The 21,592-nt window shown below is 38.0% G+C and overlaps 1 protein-coding gene and 1 long non-coding RNA gene across 4 annotated transcripts in view; one reads left to right on the forward strand and one right to left on the reverse strand.

Annotated features, from left to right (window-relative positions):
• DCC (DCC netrin 1 receptor) overlaps positions 1-21,592 on the forward strand; it is a 1,143,668-nt gene that overhangs the window by 810,953 nt on the left and 311,123 nt on the right. For all 3 annotated transcript variants that reach the window (XM_045065635.1, XM_045065634.1, XM_045065636.1), the window contains exon 9: positions 8,973-9,127. In XM_045065635.1, the coding sequence (XP_044921570.1) occupies positions 8,973-9,127 (155 nt within the window). The remainder of the gene's footprint in view (positions 1-8,972; positions 9,128-21,592) is intronic.
• Positions 1-21,592, reverse strand: part of LOC123387640 — a 34,584-nt gene that overhangs the window by 8,967 nt on the left and 4,025 nt on the right. The window lies entirely within an intron of this gene.

Consider the following 21,592-nt stretch of genomic DNA (forward strand, 5'->3'; position numbering starts at 1 on the left):
TGCAGCCCGGTATGCGTTACATTGCTTTGTGCTGCCTCAGAAAACCTCTGCTCCCTGCTCAGGATTAGAGGGCCGCCTTTGCGTGATTGACATGGAGGATTCATCTTAGAATTCATCGTGCATTACATTTCCAACACGGTGTTTACATCTTCCTTCCCCGCTCTTTAGTGCTGGGGCTGTGCAGCTGATGAAGCTCGTTATGAAGGGAGGGTGTTGTGAAGGAAAGAGAACAAGACTCAGAATCCAAAGCTCCACACTGTGGTCCTGGCTTACAGCCTGGCCAAGTTAGCCCCCCTTTCACTCTGCTTCTCTGTAAAAATGTAAAGCCCTGTCCTTTCTACCTCGAAATGTCCTTAGATCATTGAGTAAGAGAATAGTGATTTAATTCTTCCAATGGGCTTAATGTATACGGAAAAATAAAACATGCCCTCTATAAAAGCCATATACAAATGAATGACCCATTATTCACTCGTGAGTTGACTATGTGTCCGGCTCTGTGTTGAGAATAATACAGAAGCCAACAGCCTCTTTGGAGGCAGTTTAATAATGTCGGGAGGATCATTCCACTGAGGAATATATAACTACACACTGAATTAAGAGCTCTAAAGGAAAGGAATGTGCTTCTGTGAGAGAAGACATGTGTGCATAATGTGCTGGCCATAATCAGGTCTGTATTTTGAAAAGAGGACTGGAACTGCAGCGTGGAAGTTAGACCCCTGTGGTCATCCCGGTGGATGCAGGGAAACTATCTAGTCTATTGCAGAAGTCCGGGTGAGAGAGGATGGTGGATCAGTGGAGACGGAGCAGAGGAAATAATATTATTCTAGAGATATTTAAGAAGCAAAATTGATAGCAGCTGACAGATTGGCAGTCATGGTGAGACAACGGATGTTTGCAAGGATAGTTCCTAGTTTTCGGGCTTATTTAAATTGAAGGATGGGAGGGTAAGCCGCTGACATTAGGGTGCTGCAGAAGACCCAGGCTTGAGAATGAAGATCATAAATTCAGCTTCAGACAATTTTTTTTTTTTTTACATACATTCAAGTGGGAATGTAAGTAGGGCCTTTGGAATAAGGAACCTGGCTAGAGCTCAGAGAAGTTTGGGCCAGAAATATGTAAATATGTCAGTATTTTGTCAGCATATGGATGGTAACTGCAGGTTTCAAAGGAGAAAATGGGTCAGCTCCCCAACCTCCCCCCCCCAAACTCCCCCCTCCAAAAAAGCAAGAAAAGGACGCAGAACTGAGTCATATTTATTAGGGACAGAGGCTAAAACTAAATAAAATTAACAATTTGAAACAAAAAGCTTTTTTTTTTCCATGAACGATAGGTTTTTTTTTAATGTTTTATTGCAGTAGCTACTTGTTACATAACTAGTCCCTTGAATGTTTACTAGATGCTAAAAATTTTAATTGAAAATTAAATTGAAAATTGAAAATTAAAATTTTGGGGACACCTGGGTGGCTCAGTTGGTTAAGCAGCTGCCTTCAGCTCAGGTCGTGATGCCAGCGTCCTAGGATCGAGTCCCACATCGGGCTCCTTGCACAGCAGGGAGCCTGCTTCTCCCTCTGCCTCTGCCTGCCATTTTGTCTGCCTGTGCTCACTCTCTCTCCCTCTCTCTCTGATAAATAAATAAAATCTTAAAAAAAAAAAAAGAAAATTAAAATTTTTTAAAAGTCTGTGCCTCAGACTATGCTTTTTAACAATTCAAGAAAAAAAGCAATTTTTAGCCAAAATTTAGTCAAAATACCTTTGACCAACTAAATGATCTCCATTTTCCATTATGCTTTAACTGTTGGCAAGTCACCTATGAACCCAGTTGTCCTTCAAGATAGCTCTTGATTTCAAACTCTATGACTCTAGGGTAATAAAGAATGTAGCGCTGGATAAGCTATTGCTGCTGTCATTTTGAGCCTTATTTTAGTAGACACCATATTTCAGTTTTGAAATCTTCTCATCATTGCACCATTTTTGTTGTCACTAAAAAAAATCAGAGTGAAAGCAGAGTACATAAAACGGGGATGCTAAAAATCTTTCCTTTAAAATTAACATAGTTCCTTCTCTATAAAGTACCATTACTGTAACTCACCCCCCTTTAAGCAACTAATTAGGTGTTTGATACCTCAAGACAACATTCGTTGCTCACCTCACAGCTGTAACTAAATGTTAATTCCCTGGTGCACTTGGGCAAGACAATATGTGTTTACTTAATTTGTATACTAGAGACATGTTGTTACAAATGATCCAGTAAGAAACAGTATCATGCTTAATCTTTAAAAGTCTACTTACTTCTGAAATGTAAATACAGAAGTGTTGAATTCAATTACACACACATCCGCACACAATTTTCTATTCCCAACAAAGACTATTAGATTAGAAAGGCTACTTTGAGTAGATCCCACTCTGTTTTCAAATGATGAAAGCGAAATATCTTCAGGAAGATGAAGTGGCATGCCAAAGGCCACCCAGCTAAGATGGGATAGAAAACTGGAATCAGATCCAGCGCTCTAAACATTGTGGAGATTACACTATGTGGAAATGGTATGCAGTTATTCTATGAACATTTTTGCATTTATTTACATATTCATTTAAAAATCTTTGAGCACCAGCAACATAGTCATGTTTATATTCAGTGGGTACATATGCTGAGTGAAAATGTGAGTGGAATATGGCTTTTCTTCTAAATTCACAACTGAGTGAAAGACAGGCATCCCTAGTAATACAATGTGATGTGTGCTACAAAAGATCTATAAACCAAAAGAGCAAAAGCATGAAAGAGAGTATTTAATGCTGCTGGAATCAGAGGACATGATAGTAGGAAAGCTTCAGTCAAGAGATTTTATTTGGATTGGGCTTGAGAAATGAACAAGCTTTTGCCAAACTGAGAAGGAACTGTAAGTCAGGAAACAGTAACTCCAGGATAATTGAAATAAAACAAAATAAAACCAAACTAATGAAAGGCAGAATGACAACAGACCAAGAAGTAGAGATGGATATGGCATTGTGGGGCAGGGTTAGTTGTTGTAGATAAGTGTGAAAATGTTTGAGCCTCATCTTGATGGTCTTCAGACCTTGTCACAAGGAGTTGAGATGTATTAACCATAGAATGGCAGCCAGCACAAAGTCTGGGGCATGGAGTTTACAGACTACAGATGTTAGAAGAGTATGCCCATCCATAATCAATAGAAGAAAGAACTGGGAAGATCAATGATCAAAAAAAAAAAAAAAAAAACCACCATCACCACCACCACCACCAACAAAAAACCAGAAAAAGCTATTATTCTAATACAATACATTGTAAGTACAAACCAGAGCAGGGCTGGATGTCAGGCACAGAAGAATACAGCCTAAGCGGAGTTAGGTCTTAATGCAACTTGTACAAGGATGCCTTCTATGATGCCATCTTGGACTTTGTGCCTCAGAATGTATCAGCACCTAAGACTTCACCATCTGATCTCAGAAAAGCAGCAGCATCCTCTTTATTAAGTCACAGAGTGTGGAGTTGCTTTTATTTATTTTTTTAAAGATTTTATTTATTTAGAGAGGGAGAGAAAGAGAGCAGTGGGAGGAGTAAAGGGGGAGGGAAAGGGACCAGCAGACTCCATGCTGAGCATGACCCCAGCAAGGGGCTCAGTCTCAGACCCTGAGATCCAGTTAAGTCAGACACTTAACTGAATGATCCACCTAGGCACCCCAAGAATATGTTTATAGAACATAGATAGTATTGTCTAAGAAATCTCTACCAGGTGATCTAAAGCACCTAAAGTTTTACTCCAGTAAACTCAAGTTTACAAGGAAGAAATTTCTCCTATTTGGAAACTCTTCTTGGTCTCCATGTAAGGGTCAAAGAAGGCAAGTGGCCCACAGTTGTGTTCAACCAGCAGAAGGAAACTGACTTTATTTATTTATTTATTTGTTTGTTTATTTATTATTCTTTGTGGATTTTCAGTTTATGGATTTATAGTGAATGGATTCTAGAAAGCACAGGTGACTTGTTCCCTTTAGTTCAGTCAACTAATTTTGAACCTGCCCAAGTCACGCACTACCCACTCAGAGTCCGGGGAAGGGAAGGGAAGTCATGAAGCCTTGTCTGACAATATATTCTGATGCCACAGACCATGCCTCTGAGCTCTGTGAATTTGAAGACATTATGTCTTCAGAGTCAGAGGAGAGAACTTCACCAAGAGACAGCTGGTCTGCGCCCCTGCTGCTTTTCCAAGGGTAGTTGGTACAATAAGAGGCAGAACAGCCCTCCCAGTCGTTGGGCAAACGCCTGACAGCTACTGGTCTCTGTTCTTCAGACCCTAGGGTGTTTACCTGCCCATTGACAGAGGAGCATGGACCAGAGTGCACAGAGAGAAAATCCTAATTACCAGTTGGTGCAAGTGAGGACTCTGGAGAGTATAACCACTTCAGGTGGCTGCCATTGGCTTATTGGGAGATGAGAGAAACACAGAGTAATACATTGCTCTTCCAAACTCAGGTGTGACTTACTTGTTGGGAAAAGATTTGTGATGTTTTATTTTTGAACTCTTAAAGCATGAAAGGAATGATCAAAAGCCTGCGAATCTCTGGGGCTTGAACCGTACAAATCTGTGAAGGACAACAGGCAGGAAATGCCCGTATCCCAGAATGCTTTAGTATGCCTCTAGCAGTTTGAAGACCACCCCCCATCCCCTTGTAGGACCCGAGGAAGTACCAGAGCAGCCTGGCAACAAAGCCCAGGCACTAGCAGTAAGGACACCACATTTCACAGGGCTGTTCAGCTACCCTGTGGGACACAGAGAACACCAATTCCTTCTCAGTTTGCTGTCAGTGAAGCCTCCACCTTTAAAAGTTGTTACTGTTTCCATTATTGGAACTTATTCAATACTTCTGGTTATGCCCACTTTTAAAATTTAACTTCTCTTGGAAAACAAAATTAATCTTACAAAAAATATTTTTAAAAAGTGAATTGTTTTAGGAGAGTAATGGAGCAGACCCATAGAGCTCAATGAAATCTATTGATATATTTTTTTATTTTATGATTGCACCTCTTAATTTCTCTCCTCAAATATATATATATATATAATTATAATAATAAAAATTACAACAATAACTATCACGTATATGAAACTCCATGTTGATTCCCAGGCAACCTGCCTCTTGCCTTATGTGGTTTATACAGTATCTCATTTAATTTTGGTTATTTTTTTCCTAATATTTTATTTATTTACTTGACAGACAGAGATCACAAGTAGGCAGAGAGACAGGCAGAGAGAGAGGAGGAAGTAGGCTCCCTGCCCAGCGGAGAGTCTGATGCAGGACTCTATCGCAGGACCCTGGGATCATGACCTGAGCTGAAGGCCGAGGCTTAGCCCACTGAGCCACCCAGGTGCCCCTCTCATTTAGTTTTTGAAAAACTCTGTGAGTTAAACATTTCATGGCCCCAATCAGCACCTGAGGAACCAGGCCCAGATAAATTAATAAGAAAGTCAAAACAACAATTCCAGACTTAAGAATGCTGAATGCACCCACAGCTTCCAAAGCATTTTGATGCAAACTCACTTTGATAAAATGAGCAGATTTCTGAAAAGAGGCACATAAATTTGAAATGTTTATATTAAATCATTGTTTTAAGCCACTAACCGCCTACACTGAAGAAAATAGTGGTCAGTCCAGGGCAGTACTAGCATGTGATGAGAGCAGAGGGGTAGAGTGGTGTTGACGGTATTTAAGAAAAAACACACTGTATTTGCTTAAATTGTATTTTTTTTTCCAGATTGCTACTGTTGAAGTATTTTCTAAAATTGTTTTGTTCAGTGTGCCTGGGTGGCTCAGTTGGTTGAGCGACTGCCTTCAGCTCAGGTCATGATCCTGGCGTCCGGGGATCTGGTCCCACATCAGGCTCCCTGCTCACCGAGAGTCTACTTCTTCCTCTGACCTTCCCCTTTTCATGTTCACTCTCTCTCTTTCTCTCTCTCTGTGTCTCTCTCTCTCCAATAAATAAATAAGAAATCTTTAAGAAAATGCTTTGTTCACATTTAATGTAATATGGAGGAAGCATCAATTGTTCATATAATGAATATACTTTTTTCTGGACTATTATTAATTTGGAATACTTTTTGGAGGCTGATAGAGATTATGGGTACCTAAAACTCCCTCCCTCATAATAAAATCCAGCATCTACTTTTATATCTGAGTGATATTTTCATTATATGATCTTGGACATTCTTACATGGGCTTACCCAAATTTTCTTGATTATTTTCTCTTTTCCTTTGAAGAACACTTGCTGAAGAGATTATGTCAGCATGTCCCAGAACACAGCTCATTTACCTCGGTTCTTTAGTAGTATATGAATAAAGTCAACTATGAAAGCTCTTTCCTCACAGATACCCAAGAAGTTTGGTATCTGACCTTCAATAACAACTATGTTGTCATGGATGGCTAGAAAAGATATCAGAGTGGGGGACAGATTCATCTCACAGTGGTTTCTGAATGCCTAGCATTCCTTCTACTCCTTTGGAAACTCAGGTCTTCTACCCAAAGTGCCCATGACCCAAATAGCCCCACAATTCTTTCCCTACAATTGTTGAGTGATATCAATACTGGGTTTAGAAGCTGAAGCCCCAGATTCTGTTTTTAGCTCTGCTATCCACTATGAGTCCTTTGGGGAAAAAAAAAAATGCTGTCTTCCAAATACCTTTGCATCTATAAAATGATGATAAAATCACCCTATCTATAAAAAAGGTCTGCATGATGAAATGTATCTAAAAGTTCTTCTGCTAAAGAGTAATAAGTAAGTTGCAAAAATCCATATATCCACAAGGCGTACAATCTGGATTATGAGCTTTCATTGTTTTTTTTTTCTTTTGTTTTGTTTTGTTTTCTCAAAGCAACTTGTTGGCCTAAATAATCTTAGGTGGATAGAATAGAGCAGTGTGGTATGTGGTATATGGGAGCATTATCTGATGTCTTACCCCTACCTACTTTCAGTTACTGTTAAATCCCACCCAGACTCTGCCCTATCCTCAGCCCCCACCATAAGTCACAGTTCAGCCTTGTAGCAACTTAAAAAGAGCACTCCTAAGGACTATCTAAACCTTAGGCTATATTAAGATTCACACAGGTTATTTGTTTGTTTGGTTGTTTTTTATTGTGGTAAATATATATAACACACAATATTTACAGTTTTAACCATTTTTAAGTAAGGAGTTCTGTGGTATCAAGTGCATTCAAAGACCTATCACCATTCTCTGTCTCCAGAACTTTTTCATCTTCTCCAATTAAAAATCTGTACCTGCTAAATAACTTCTTCCTCTCTCCCCCTAGACTCTGGTAACCACTCAGGGTATATATTTTAATTATTAGTAGTACTGGATAAAACAGCACTAACTGCATAACAAACAAAGCCTAATATTTATAATGACTCAAAACTGTTTGATTCTTTTTTTTTTCTCAGTTGAATAGTTTTATTAACATATAATGTATTATCTGCTTCAGGGGTACGGGTCTGTGAATCATCAGTCTTATACAATTCACAGCACTCACCATAGCACATACCCTCCCCAGTGTCCATAACCCAGCCACCCTATGCCTCCTCCAACACCTCCCAGCAACCCTCAATTTGCTTTGTGAGATTAAGAGTCTCTTATGGTTTCTCCTTGACTCCTCTGTCATCAATATATAACTGCCAACATAACCATGCTTGTCTCCCTCAAGCTCCTAGGTGAAGGAGGAGAACACAGAAGTAAACATGTTACTAGGCCAGGCCCGGAATCAGAACATGAGGAATTCACTCAGACTCACTGGGTAGACCGAGTCCCATGGCTTCATCTAGACCTCACAGTGGCTGGGAAATCCCATCAAGCATGTTAAGAAGAAAAATGGGTTTGATGATGAATCAACCAGTCTCTGTCATATCTGTCAAATTCACATTGCATACATGCCCAAGATTCACCATCAATGCCCTTAAAAGTTTGTTTTTATTTTTCTCTTTGGAAACTTGTTTGCCCTGAGACAAAACTAGGTTTCAAGTATCTCCCCAGACAAAATAAAACCAAATTGCAAAGTTAAAATGTGCATCCTATCCCACTAAGATGCAGGAGATACCATCTAGAAATAGAAACCTTAACAAACAATTGAGTAGCTCAGGAGTTCCTTCTTCACCCAAGTCAATTCTATGAAACCAAGGAGGATACAAATGTCTATAATCATGTGTATCTTTAAAGAACACTTTAGTAGCTATTGTTTCTTCTATGTTAGCATCTATATCGGGAGAGCTTGCCCTCTCCTAATATAGACTACCGGTTGCACCAGGATCAGCACATTAATTTGTTTGTGTGGAACAACTGAGGAAGGTTTTGGTTGGGAAATGGATTGGACACATGTAGATGTGGCTTGAAGAACAAGGCAAGTTGACATGTGTTGCAGTTTCTCCTCACGTAGAAAGGAACCCACCCTCCTTCACTAATTGCACTTAACTTAACCACAGGAGCTCAAGCTCTGTGCACAGCAGCACTTAGCATCTGTCTTTTCCTTCCCTACAATGAGAGAAAATGCATAAATGCATTTGTTGGCAACACTGACAAAGACCGATTTGTGGAATAATTGAGACCTTGATTTCTAGCATTAGCCGGATGTTTACGAAATGCATCTTCCTGTCTACATTCCAGATGTTTCTTCTTATTTTAATAGCTCTTTGTCATGAGTTTTGCATTCTGAATTGTAAAGTGTTGAGGGAAAAGACTTTCACTTGCAAGTTTCATGGCGATGGCATAAACTTGAGCTCCCCCCAAACCCTGCAGTATTTATGTGTGGGTCCTTCCAGTGTGCTTTTCACAATAAACCTCAGAGGCCTCAATTTATAGCAAAAACAGCATGAAATGGTCAGCAAACCTTGGTCCACCTCACTGCTTTGGCACATTAAATAAAAGTTTGGCTAAAAGCATTGATGTTAGAATAATCTTTCCCTGAAACTTTTACTTCCCAGGGAACGAGCATTGAATACATCCCAGCCTGGGTCCCTTCAGCTTACCGTGGGAAACCTGAAGCCAGAAGCCATGTACACCTTCCGAGTTGTGGCCTACAATGAGTGGGGACCAGGAGAGAGTTCTCAACCCATCAAAGTGGCTACACAGCCTGAGTGTGAGTATAAACATAGAAAGACACGTTTAGAAAGTATTTCTTTTTGCTGGCAATCTCCTTGAATCCTCTCCTAGAAATTAAGGTTAAAATGAAAGGAATAATTCTGGAAGGAACATATTTAACTTGAGGATTTTTAAAGGTAAGATAACGTTTTAACAAAATGGCCTCCCCACTTAGGCCGTCATGGAAAATTAACAACTAGGAAGGCCTAATTCATCCATACAGTTTCCAAGTTTACTTCCTAAGTGACTGACGGACTCTGCTGAGTAGGCCTTTATCATCAGCATCAGGTTTCAGCCGCCTTCGACTGACTTTTTAGGTTTCCCAAGTTTGTTTATGAAGAACACCAAAGGTGAGAGATCAACCACATGGGACTTCCAAATACAGGGACCCGTTAAAGAACTTAAACGTACTCTGGATGCCCTTAAGGAGATTCCAACTGCCAATCTCAACTCAAGAAAGGGAAAGGGATAATCTCTATTGGCCAATCTCACTATCTTCCAATTTAAATCCCTCTTTTAAGCTATATCATCCCAAAGTAAAGCAGTTCAGTATTCCTTGACCATGTGATAATTCAGTGATTTCTACTTTTATAAAATAGCTCCAAGGCTATACATTTGAAGGATATCTATTTTATAAAATTTTGTGTGTTTTTTTCCCTACAAACTTCTAATGTTATTTGAAAAGATGGATTATGGATGAACAGTTTTTCAGCATTATTTTGTTAAAAATTTATTATAATCTAAAGTGTAAATGAAGTGACTACCTATAACAAACTACATTATTTGAAGACCTAGCTGTATCTACTCCTTTTTCTTTTTATGAATGATACTATTCTGCTCAGATTCCTGCTCATTTTAAAAACAATGTTTCATTTCAGAATCATCTCATATGCTTTTGGAAGAAGGTGAAATACTAATTAGAAACATTTTAGTTGGTAAATATGAGGAAATAATCTTTGCATTATGTCAGTTCTTGAGTATTTTAATTTTTTAAAGATCTTATTTATTTATTTGATAAAGAGTGAGTGTATGTGTGCATGGGTTGGGGAGGGAGCAGAGGAAGAAGGAGAAGCAGACTCCCCCCTGAGCATATGCCCGGCTTGATCCCAGGACCCTGAGATCATGTCCTGAGCTAAAGCGAGACACTTAACCAGTGGAGCCACCTGGTGCCCCTACTTCTTGGATGTTTTAAATCATCATGTAGAGAGAGCAGTTACCCTCTGATAGGTAGTCTGGGTACTGGTATCATGTTCTATATTTGGCAAAATCTACATTTTTTCCCCCCACTTAGCCAAGGTTGCCAAGAAAAGATGATAAAGAATTATAATGAAATATTTATTAGGGGTGGGGGAGATACCTAAACAGTACAAATCTTAGAAATACTTGCCTCACAAAAATAAAACCTCAGCATTTTTAAAGGCATAGTAATGTACAGGTTTCAGATAATAATAGGAAACACAGGCTCCTGTGCAGGATCCAGAAGCTACAACAGGGTATTAAACCTCATTCCTTGCAGGACTTTGCACAACATCACTGGTTGTTATGCTCATGAATGAGGTTGGTTCTACTTCCAAGTTTCTGTTCTTGAGAATGTTTTTAAATGTTTGCACTTAAATCACTAAATAATGCCAATTTCCACTTCATAATATCTATGTTTTACTCGACAGTTTCTTCATTGACTTACTCTTAATAGATCATATAGAGAGAGAATCAATAACTTTTATGAATATTTGATATTTGTAATCAACAAAGTTGAATAAAAACAAACACTCAAAATACGTATTTCTAAAAATATGGTATATGCCATGTTGTATGTATTAATTAAAAAACATCAAAAATTCTCTAAAGGGCATGGACTGAAGGGGATTATGCTAAGTGAAATAAGGCAATCAGAGAAAGACAGTTATCACACGGTTTCACTCATATGTGGAATATAAGAATAATGCAGAGGCCAATAAGGTAAGGGAGGGAGAACTGAATGGGAAGAAATCAGTGAGGGAAACAACCCATGAGAGACTCTGGACTCGGAAGCAAACTGAGGGTTGTGGAAAGGGAGGTGAGGGGGGAGGGGGTAACTGGGTGATGGACATTAAGGAGGGCACGGGATGAGATGAGCCTTGCATGTTCTGCATAACTGATGATTTATTGAACATTACATCAAAACTAGTGATGTACAATATGTTGGCTAACTGAACTTAAATACAAAAAAGAAAAAGTTCTCTAATGGAAAACTTCATTCAGTTTGCTAGTGCTAGAACTTAAACTTTAAAAGTATGTTCATTTTCAAAATATCCAATTTCTATGAATTATCTGAATTCTTTACTTTCCTAATCTTAACGTTTTCCATAGAATTGTTTTAGTGTACATTTTAAGGCTGACTAGACATGATTACATTACATTCTGTGAAAACCCTAAGTAGTCAGCCTTGTTTTCTAAGACTGAGCAACATTATTTTTTTCTTCTATCAATTTCATTGTTTCTGTCTCCAGCTTAAATAATCAATTCCAAGAGGATTTTTCTTTTTTAAAATCACTTTCTTTTATGCCAGTTTTTCCAAGCCACAGGAAAGAAAGGATACCAACTAATAATAATGCCTCATTTCATGAAACTACTACTCATCATATAACATTCTCTGCCGTATTTAGTATCATTAATAAAAAGAAAATCAGACAGTAATTATTGGCATCACACATGTGGCCTTAACTTGTTTAAAAAAATGCCATAATTCAGTTTATAATTTTGCCGAATAAACATCTGCTATGTTCCCAGTACTGTTCCCTGACATCTGAGGCACCTTAGAAAAGCATATGTGTGTAATGAAATAACAGCACTTAGGGATCTCAGAAGCTTCTTGAGGAAGCACATATTCTAAATGCGTAACAATAATAAAGCAAGTAGAGTAAGGGAGCTTGTAACAAGTTGTTAAGTGAAATATTACCATCTCAATCATGGATTTACATGTGGCCCCCATTACCTGTGATAGCTGAGGTATAATGTCTAGTTATTTTTGTATGCCCAAATCACATTGTGTCTGCCTCACATTGTATCTGAAATATGTGTATTTCAAAGACAGCTGCCTCAGATCTTTGTATGTCTTCCATTCAGAAGGTAGTCTGAGAGTTGGTGCAGAGGACCTCACTGGGTGCTTGTCTCTGTAAGCATTTATTTGCTTAGAAGTTAGCATAAATGATGATAAAACTAAACGATTGAGTGAATAAAGCACATTGCTTGTTAGTACTACTGTCTCATATAAGTTATATTTTCCCCAGAAAATGAAATGTAGAATCTTTCTGCTTTAGTGACATGAAAGAGCTTTAAATTTTTTTCATTAACAGCGGTGATAATGGCCTTAGGATTCTAACTGTACTTTGGCCTTCAGTAACAGCACTGTTTTATTAAATCACTTCTGGTCTTACCACCATATGGAGTAAGAATTCTTTCCTTTGCCAGACATTGTTTACTTGGATGGTGACCTAAATCTGTTTTGTTGAGAGTTACCTTGGAAAATTCACCTCCTACTCGGTGGATAGGTACATAGAAACAAATCAGCTAGATAAACAGTACATTCAGAATATCCTTTAGATGTGCAAAGCAGTTAGCCAACTCCTTCAATTCATTTAGATTAAGAATACTGTGTAGCTCACCTGCTGTCTTTACTACAGACATTAGGATAAATAAATTACGTTATCATGACTAATAGGTACTGCATGTGTACTTTATCTTCTGTTGTTAACACAAAATGCCATTTTGGCAATTTAAAAATATGTCTAGGATAAGGAACACTTCATCTTCTTCAAGTCTGTTCAGTAGTGTACCAGTTGCTGAGGAAGACGGAACATCCTAGAGATGCTGTGCTTCATTTCTCTCCTCTCCCCCCTCCCTTCCCCTTCCCTTCACTTTCTCCCTTCTCTCCCCTTCCCTCCCTGTCCCTGTCCCCTCCCCCCTTCTTTGTTTTGAGAGGAAGTTCAAAGGCTGATTTTATTATTTGGGTGGAATTTCAGAATTTAGAGGGCAAGGTTCGGGGGAGGGGACATTTCTATCTCTATTTCTTTCCCTGACAAAATGATCTTATCTTTTGAAAATGTGTCTCATCTGGATGTGTGTTCGGTTGCTCCTTTTATCACTGTTTTTCCAAATATGATGGAGTAATTGTACACTAAAATTACATAGCTTTTATACAAATTGAATTTCAAGTTTTCCATAATATTTGAAAATATCAACTCTATTATGAAAACCATATTCTCAAGGAATAAACACTAATGGAAAATATGTCTGAAATATAAATCAGCCAGCAACTGTTTCTAAAAGTGCATACATTTTGTAGTAATCATTTAAAGAGATCAACAGCCCAAGATCCAGTTTATGAAATAATCATGCAGAATAGAAAAGCTTGATTTATGGGAAGGTTTATGTCCCCCGATTATATCTTCCTTTTGCTCAGCCCTTGCTTCTTTCCCCTGCCTTTATGGTGTATAATTTCTCCACTGTATTATCGGTCCGATTTAAGCCCCTGCCTGCTTAAGACTTGTCTAATCTTTTCATACCACATGTGGAGAGTTTTTGAATTATTATTTGGGGTCTTTTAAGATGCTGTTAAGTCAGTTTAATCATGAAGGATGTTAAAATGGACCACATACAGGCTAGAGGTTTCAGTTAGAATGGGAAGCCTATTTGCTAGACCACAACCCAATTATCCACAAAGCCCTTTTATATTTGAGTTATAAGTAATATTCTTAGTCTGTTATATTTACACTGAAAAGATGAGTGAAAGCTACCCCCCCCAAGTTGAGTCACTTTGGAATATAGCATCTAGAGGAATAGGCATATTTGCTTTTTCCCTCCTTCTTTGGAGATACACACACACACAAACACACACACACACACACACACACACACACACATAGTATTTGTAATCAACAAAGTTGAATAAAAACAAATTACATCAAAATACATATTTCTAAAAAATGGTATATGCCATGTTATATGTAGACTGACAACTAAAAAACTCATCAAAAATTCTCTAAAGGGAATGGACTGGAGGGGATTATGCTAAGTGAAATAAATCAAATCAATCAGAAAGAGACTATATATATATATATATATATTCTCATTCATTCATTCATTCAATCATTTCTTCATTCGTTCATTCTTATAGGGCTCTATGTGTATGGTGTTATGAAGGCAACTGATAGGTCTCTGAGCATTGTCTGACCAAACATTACTACCTGCATCCTAGGTCAAGTTTCATAATCTTTGAGACTTTAGTTTCTCCAACTATAAACTGAAGATATGATTTATTCCTCCTCCTTCCGGGTTGTGAAGAAGAAATGTGGTAACAGATAGGAGACTTCTGAGTCTTACCTGGCATCTAGTAGGCAGTCGACAGAGAGAAACTCCCTGCTCCTTACAGGATCAAATGGAACCATAATCCCTATTTCCTGGCACTTGCAAAGGAAGTGGAACACTCAGTAGGTAATAAGGCTCATATAATACCTTGTTGATAGTTTGGAACTGGCTTGATTACTATACAATCAGCCATTTATATATTTTATTACTTTTCCCCTAATTATCCTCTGCCTGTAATTTACCAGGCTATGATAGAAAAGTTTGTCCTCCAATTTTACCCAATATACATCTTTTCATCCCTAACTAAATGTTGAGGTCTTAAGATCAGGAAATACTCTTATTATCCCATAAAATGTATCACAACATTGCCATTTTATGAATAGCTGGTGGCTTCAAATTTGCTGGGAGAATCTGATCTATATACAATGTATGGCCGAGATGGTAAATATCAGTTATATTTATTTCATACTGTTCCTATAGATTGAGTAAATCATAGTTCTGTCTAGCTCATTTATTTTTATCATGTGAGCTGGTTTGTGATTACTAAGTGCACTGGTGATTTGAGTGACTATTTGGGATGACTGTGGAAGGAAAGTTGACCATGATCCAATAAAAAGTGATCCAGTTGCACGGTCATGTGCATAATCGTAGGTTACTCATAGAAAGAAATAATGGTAAGTGCTGATATTCCATCGTTTCTTGGTAGCACACAGATGCTAATGCAGTTTAAAAGGTCCCTCATTGCAAAACAGGCTTTTAGGTGTACAAATACAAGATGAGAGACATTTAAAGCCTTATGGTTTGGCATCCTCAGCAACAGAAGACTTAAGTAATCCATTTGGATTTAATGGTCAATTAGGTGAGGTATTATGTCTTTTATAATGAAATATAGCAGTGGAAGAATTAGAGGGAAGCTTGGGAGGATGGGTTGTTTAATCACACTAGAAGAATTCAAGGCAAATGCAAGTCACTCTGTAGTTCATTCATGCATGTATTCATTCAATCAAAAATGATTCTTTTGTGGGTCCCTAGGTGGCTCAGTGGGTTAAGCCTCTGCCTTCACTCAGGTCATGATCTCAGGGTCCTGGGATCGAGCCCCACGTCGGGCTCTCTGCTCAGCAAGGAGCCTGCTTCCCCCTTCTCTCTATGCCTGTCTCTCTGCCTATCTATGATCTCTGTCTGTCAAATAAATAAATAAAATATTTTAAAAAAAGAAGAAAAAAAATGATTCTTTTGTGCTAAGTTCTAAACCTTCACTGTCCAGTACAGTAACTATTAGTCACATGTGTTTATTTAAGGTTAGGTGCACTGAAGTAAAACAAAATTCAAAATCCTGGCACATTAGCTGTATTTCAACTGTTAAACACTTAAAATTTAAATAAAGTTGAAAACTAAAATTTTAATTCCTAGGCCATATTAGCCACACTTCAATGGTCTATATATGCTATTCACTACCATGTGGGATGGCACAGAGAACATTTCTATTATTGCAAACAGTTCTATTGGACACCATTAATCTAGACACTAATCTAGCACATGAGGCTACAAAAGCTAGTCAGATATTATTATAGCTTTTAAGGACTAGTAGTCTAGTGGCAAATACTTTAAACAGAGCAATAAAAACATTAACGATTAATCCTCTTTGAATGTTGAGAAATTAAATATAAAAGATTTCTTCTTAAAAGCCCACAGAATCTAGAACTGAACATATTCTCTGGTTAGTTGTTTAAAGTTCTCTAAATATTTTCTCAGGTTAAAGACATGTAAGTATCTTTCAAAACACATTTAAAGACGAAAGACAAAGATTACCTATTGCTTGAGTGGGGCATTTTAAGTTCCATTCACCCAAAAGAGTCTGTTGGCTCACTATTTTCTTTTACTCTGAGCACAAAACATAATTCAAGACTCTTCCACTGGTACAACCAAATATCTAGAGAAGCTATCTGCTTGGTAGAAATCATATAAGTTATAATATCTGTGTTAGGTAGATATTACCTGTCTATATAATTTCTATAGATATTATCTATGTTATATGTGTATAGATAGATAGTAATACTATAATGTAGAGAGATATTAGAGAGTATGAAGAAAGAGGACATGGAAATATAATAATTAAATATAATAATAATAATGAGAAGTTTTTGAGAAGAGTAGGTATCCCGTTTGGAATAAATAGGGCTCCCCTAAGATAGATTGATTTTGGGTTTAATTGCCTAGTCTGGTTGTACACCCTAGCAAAAATGAAAGTAGGTTGCTTGTTAAACTGTATTAGAGCAAACTGGAGCTTGAGCATCTTTAGGGATATTGTCATCATGCTGGGCCAGCCAAATAAAACTCTACTCCAAATATGAAACAGCTGAGCTGAGTGTTTTTATGGGATTCCTTCAGTTACATCTGAGTCTATGAAGAGCTGGTGAATGTGGCTAGTGAAAAACAAGGATAGAAAGAGAGTATGCTCTACTCATCTGTACAGATATACACACTGTATTTGTACCTTTTCTCATCTTGAGAGGCTCTTTAAATCTATTCTGTCTATAAAAGCATTTTTTGAGCATCTACTATGTGCCCAGGCCTCTGTAAGGCACTGAGGATAGGAAGTAAAATAAGATGGGTAGACTAATACCCAAAAATTTAGGGATGAAATTTTTGATGAAAATGTATCTATAAGATACATTGTTCTAAATCATACTGTGGGATCAAATTATTTCTTCTTTTTTTAAATCTGAAGTTACAATTACAAGGTATTAGTGTACAAGTACTATCGAATTTAACGCCTATATATGTTATATTATTAGAACACAAAACCCATGACATTATATGTTTCAATCTCTAAGAGATAATGCTATTTAATACACATATATGTTAGACACACATATATATGTTGTCTTTTAGTGTGCAATATTAATGTGAAAGAATTACATCAAGAAACTGATATGATACTCAACCCAAATTAAATTACCTCACTATTACAGATTCTTTTTGCTGTGGCTTATATTCTGCTTGCTGCAGTATACAATAAATCTTATGTGCCACACAAAAGGGCATAATGTGAGTATTGTTCTCTAACTCCAATGTTCCTGCATTACTGTATCGTTTTAATAAAGATATTATTTCTACTTTGTAGACCTAAGGAAAAGAAACCCATAACTGGTCACTATTCTATGAAAACTCTTTTCTGTCTCTGCCCAATTTTCCTACCTTGGGATGCCCCAAATCATATCTAATATAAGAGTTGAGTTGAGTCAGAATTTCTGGTTACAGGATATTTGATAGGTACAGGGGATTGCCATGGGTCAAAATTGAAAGATTTTAAGGTGATGATACACAATTACTGTGTTAGATTGCAGCTGTTAAAATCAGAGTCAAAACATTGCCCCTCCACGTTCAGGAGGAAATAATCATGGAGTTTTTAATCAAACCGGTGGAACTCTGAGCCCAAGGTTAATGCAAGTAACTTGTTAGTTACCACCTTATTTAAATCTATAATTGGTGTTCCAGGTCTTCCAAATGGAAGGAGAGTGAAAGGTGGTTAAGAACAATAATTCAGAAGTCAAACTGGTTTTGAATTCTGGCTTTTTCACTTACGAGCTAACAGGGTCTATTAAACTACCATTTTCTCAGAGGTAAAAGAGAGACATCTTGCAGCAATGTTGTAAAGCTTAAAAGAAAATCTGTAGAATGGATCGCAGTACATCATCAAAAGGTTATTCAGAAGACTGAGTGAGATAATTACTATAAAATATTTAGCCTGATCTCTGGTACTTTGCCAGTCCTCATTAATGGTAGCTTTTATAATCATGTATTCCTCCATTGCTGGATTCTAACCATTCTTCTTGCAATCATGTTCCTTAACACTGAACATAGTCTGTTCATTTCTATCTCTGTGTTTTTCATGTGTGTTTGAAATGATCTCCTTTTTTCTTTAGGGTATTTCATAAGTCTTTTTTTTTTTTTTTAGACTTAAGATTTCTAAGAGCACAGAGCCTGTTGACCTAAGTTACCATATGGATCAGTCTCAGCCTGCATAACCTTATTTTTCACTCCAACTTTGTTGGAATTCTATCATGCCATTCACTCCTTCCTTCATTCATTCATTCATTCAACAGATATTCATTGTGTGCCCCCATGAGATACCCTGTATTTCCTACTACTGGGAATTCAGCAGTAAAAAAGAAAGACAAAATACCTTGATGAGGTATTTATATTAATTATATTAGTGATTATTTATGCTAGTGATCAGGAGATATAATAAACAAACAAAAACCAAATATGCAAAAGAATAAAAAAGTTTAAGGGGGTAGAGAATGAGCAGGATGATGATTCTAGAAAGGAAAGTCAGGAAAAAATTCTAGAGAAACAGCATTTTAAGGGGACATCTGAATGATTGGGAGGGGTGCCAGCAAAGATTTTGGGTGGAGACATTTCAGATAGAGACAATAGCAAGTACTCTGGCCCTGGAGAGGAAGCACGAGAACACCACCGACCATGCTACAGGAGGGCAAGGGAAAGAGAGAATGGGAGATGGTTTGACAGGTGGCAGGGCTCAGCCAGGAAAAGCCTTGAAAGCCACAGTAAGGAGGGCTGATTTAATCCTCAGTGCAGAGGCATCTGTGCAGGGGCGAGTAGCTTAACCTATTCCTTTTCAAGTGGGAATGAGAGCAGAGAGGAGGCTAATGCAGTAGTGCGGCCAAGGGATGCTGGTAGCTCCAGTTTCGGTTTTAGATCCAGGACACCTTGGGAAAGTAGGGACAAGTCTTGCTCGGGGCTGTAGGATGCGAGAAAAGACAGGAGTCCGTTTTCCTCTTAGGTTCTTGCCCTCAGAAGCTCAGTGAATCAAAGGGCCATTTGTTGGGATCAGAAGCTGAGGAAGGAGCTGGCTTGGAGGGCATTTAGGACAAATCAAGAGTTATTTTTTGACATATTAGGTTTGAATATTAAATGTGTGCAGGTTTTATTTTCTAGTTAGACTGTATTTGAGGAAGGTGCCGAGTATTTAGAATATAAAAATAAGAGAAAATGCCACATAGTACTAGGCCAATAGCCAAATGCATGTGGTATTCAGCTTCTAATAGTGGTAAAGCTGAACAATTGTTGGAAAAACATGGAAGAATTCCCCATGCTATAAACTGTAAAACATCTGTGCCCAAATGTCCCTAATGAAAGCACTGCAGGGATGTGTGCACCGCCATGCACAGCAGACATTCACAAATTTGTCAATCACAGAGAAGCTTGCTTCTTAGACTGCCTCCCTACAGACCAGTGAAGTAGGATTTGATGTGACTGCTACCAGCAAGGAGTGCCTAAAAGGAGCTCTGATCTGCAGCCCAGTCTGCTAGCTGCCAAGATTTTCTGAGGAACTGATCCAAAAGGGGCAAGTTAGTGCCAAAATAAATGTTATCCCAGAACCAGCTTGTTTTCTGACATGTACCCTGCCTGTGTTCACTAAACCGGAGACTGGATTCTAATGAGATGTCTGTTCACAGAAGATCCTGAGGTTGAATCACCTTACCGCTCTGGGACTGCATTGGAATTTTACCAGCAGATGCTGGGTTTAGGCCCGAGTGGAGACCACAAAGCTGAGGAGTTTGCCTTTTATCTTTCAACATCCCTTTTCTTTATCCTTTTCTTGGTGTGGCAGGGTCTTTTATCCCTCATTACCTCAGAGCACCCAAAGTCTAAAACATTTATCCAAATGATCTGAAACATAATGTTGAAACCATACAGTAAGGTTGACCTTGTTGATCCCAATGGTGGAATTTTGCAAAGGTAAACTTTGGAATCCAGAGACTTGAGGCCAGTCCCAGGGTTGGTCAGAGCACTGGTGGCATCAGCAGGCCTGTGTCTAGATTCCTGATCCTGGGTTTTTATGTTAAACAACTCTGTGGGCAAAAATTGTGTGTTCCCTTTTGTTTATGTTTTTATTTTCTGAAAATGGAGACAATGCTAAACCAATAAGCAAAAGACATGGGTTCAAGATTGGCATGTTCTCTATATCCTGCTGCGTATGTTTGAGAAAATCACTTACTTTGTTTATTTATTTATTTTAAGTAGACCTCATGCTCAGCATGGAGCCGAATATGGGACTTGAACTCATGACCCTGAGATCAAGACCTAAGCTGAGACCAGAGTCAGCTGTTTCACCACCTGAGCTACACAGGCATCCTATCACTTACTTTTTCTGATTCTCAATTTCTTCTTATGAAATGGGGAACATATTGGCTATATTACTTTCTTAGGCCTCCAGTGACAAAGTGCCACAAACTAGAGTGTTTAAAACAACAGAAATTTGTTCTATGACAGTTCTGGAGACTAGAAATCCGAAATAAAGGTGTTAGCAGAGCCATGTTCCCTCTGTAAGTTTTAGAGAAAAATCCTTCCTAGTTGCTAGCAGTTTTCAGCAGTCCGCCCATCATGTCTCATGTCTCATGTCTCTTTGCCTCTTTTTATAAGAACACCCATGATACTGGATTTAGAGCCCACCCCAACACAGTATGACTTTATTTAATTTGACTAATTATATCTGCAAAGGCCTTTCTTGGTACACATGAATTTGGCGGGGGGCGGGGGGGATAGTATCCCATCCAGTACCTATACACTGTCCTACAAATCACACAGATTGTAAATGAAATTCCAAGTAATCTGAGCAAACTCTAACATATATATATTTTAGGGACGCCTGGGTGGCTCAGTGGGTTAAAGCTTCTGCCTTCAGTTCAGGTCTTGATCCCAGGGTCCTGGGATCAAACCTGGCATCGGGCTCTCTGCTCAGAAGGGAGCCTGCTTTCGAAACCCTCTCTCTCTGCCTGCCTCTCTGCCTACTTGTAATCTTTGTCTGTCAAATAAATAAATAAAATCTTAAAAAAAAATATATATATATATATATATTTTAAACTTTGGAATGCAGAGACTTGAGTCTATATCTATATATATATATGAGTCTATATATATGTATATATACATACATATATATATATATTTCTAATTAATGAAGAAACTACTTTTTCATTTAAAAAACAATCTCAATCATTATCTCTCAAGCAAAGAAGTACTAAGAAACATCCTTCATTTCCTTAAAATCATATATGATTATGCTCCTACCTGCTTCCTTTCTCCAGAA

Source organism: Mustela putorius, unplaced genomic scaffold, assembly GCF_011764305.1.
Source record: "Mustela putorius furo isolate JIRA1106 unplaced genomic scaffold, ASM1176430v1.1 tig00003858_pilon_pilon_pilon, whole genome shotgun sequence".
NCBI lineage: Eukaryota > Metazoa > Chordata > Mammalia > Carnivora > Mustelidae > Mustela > Mustela putorius.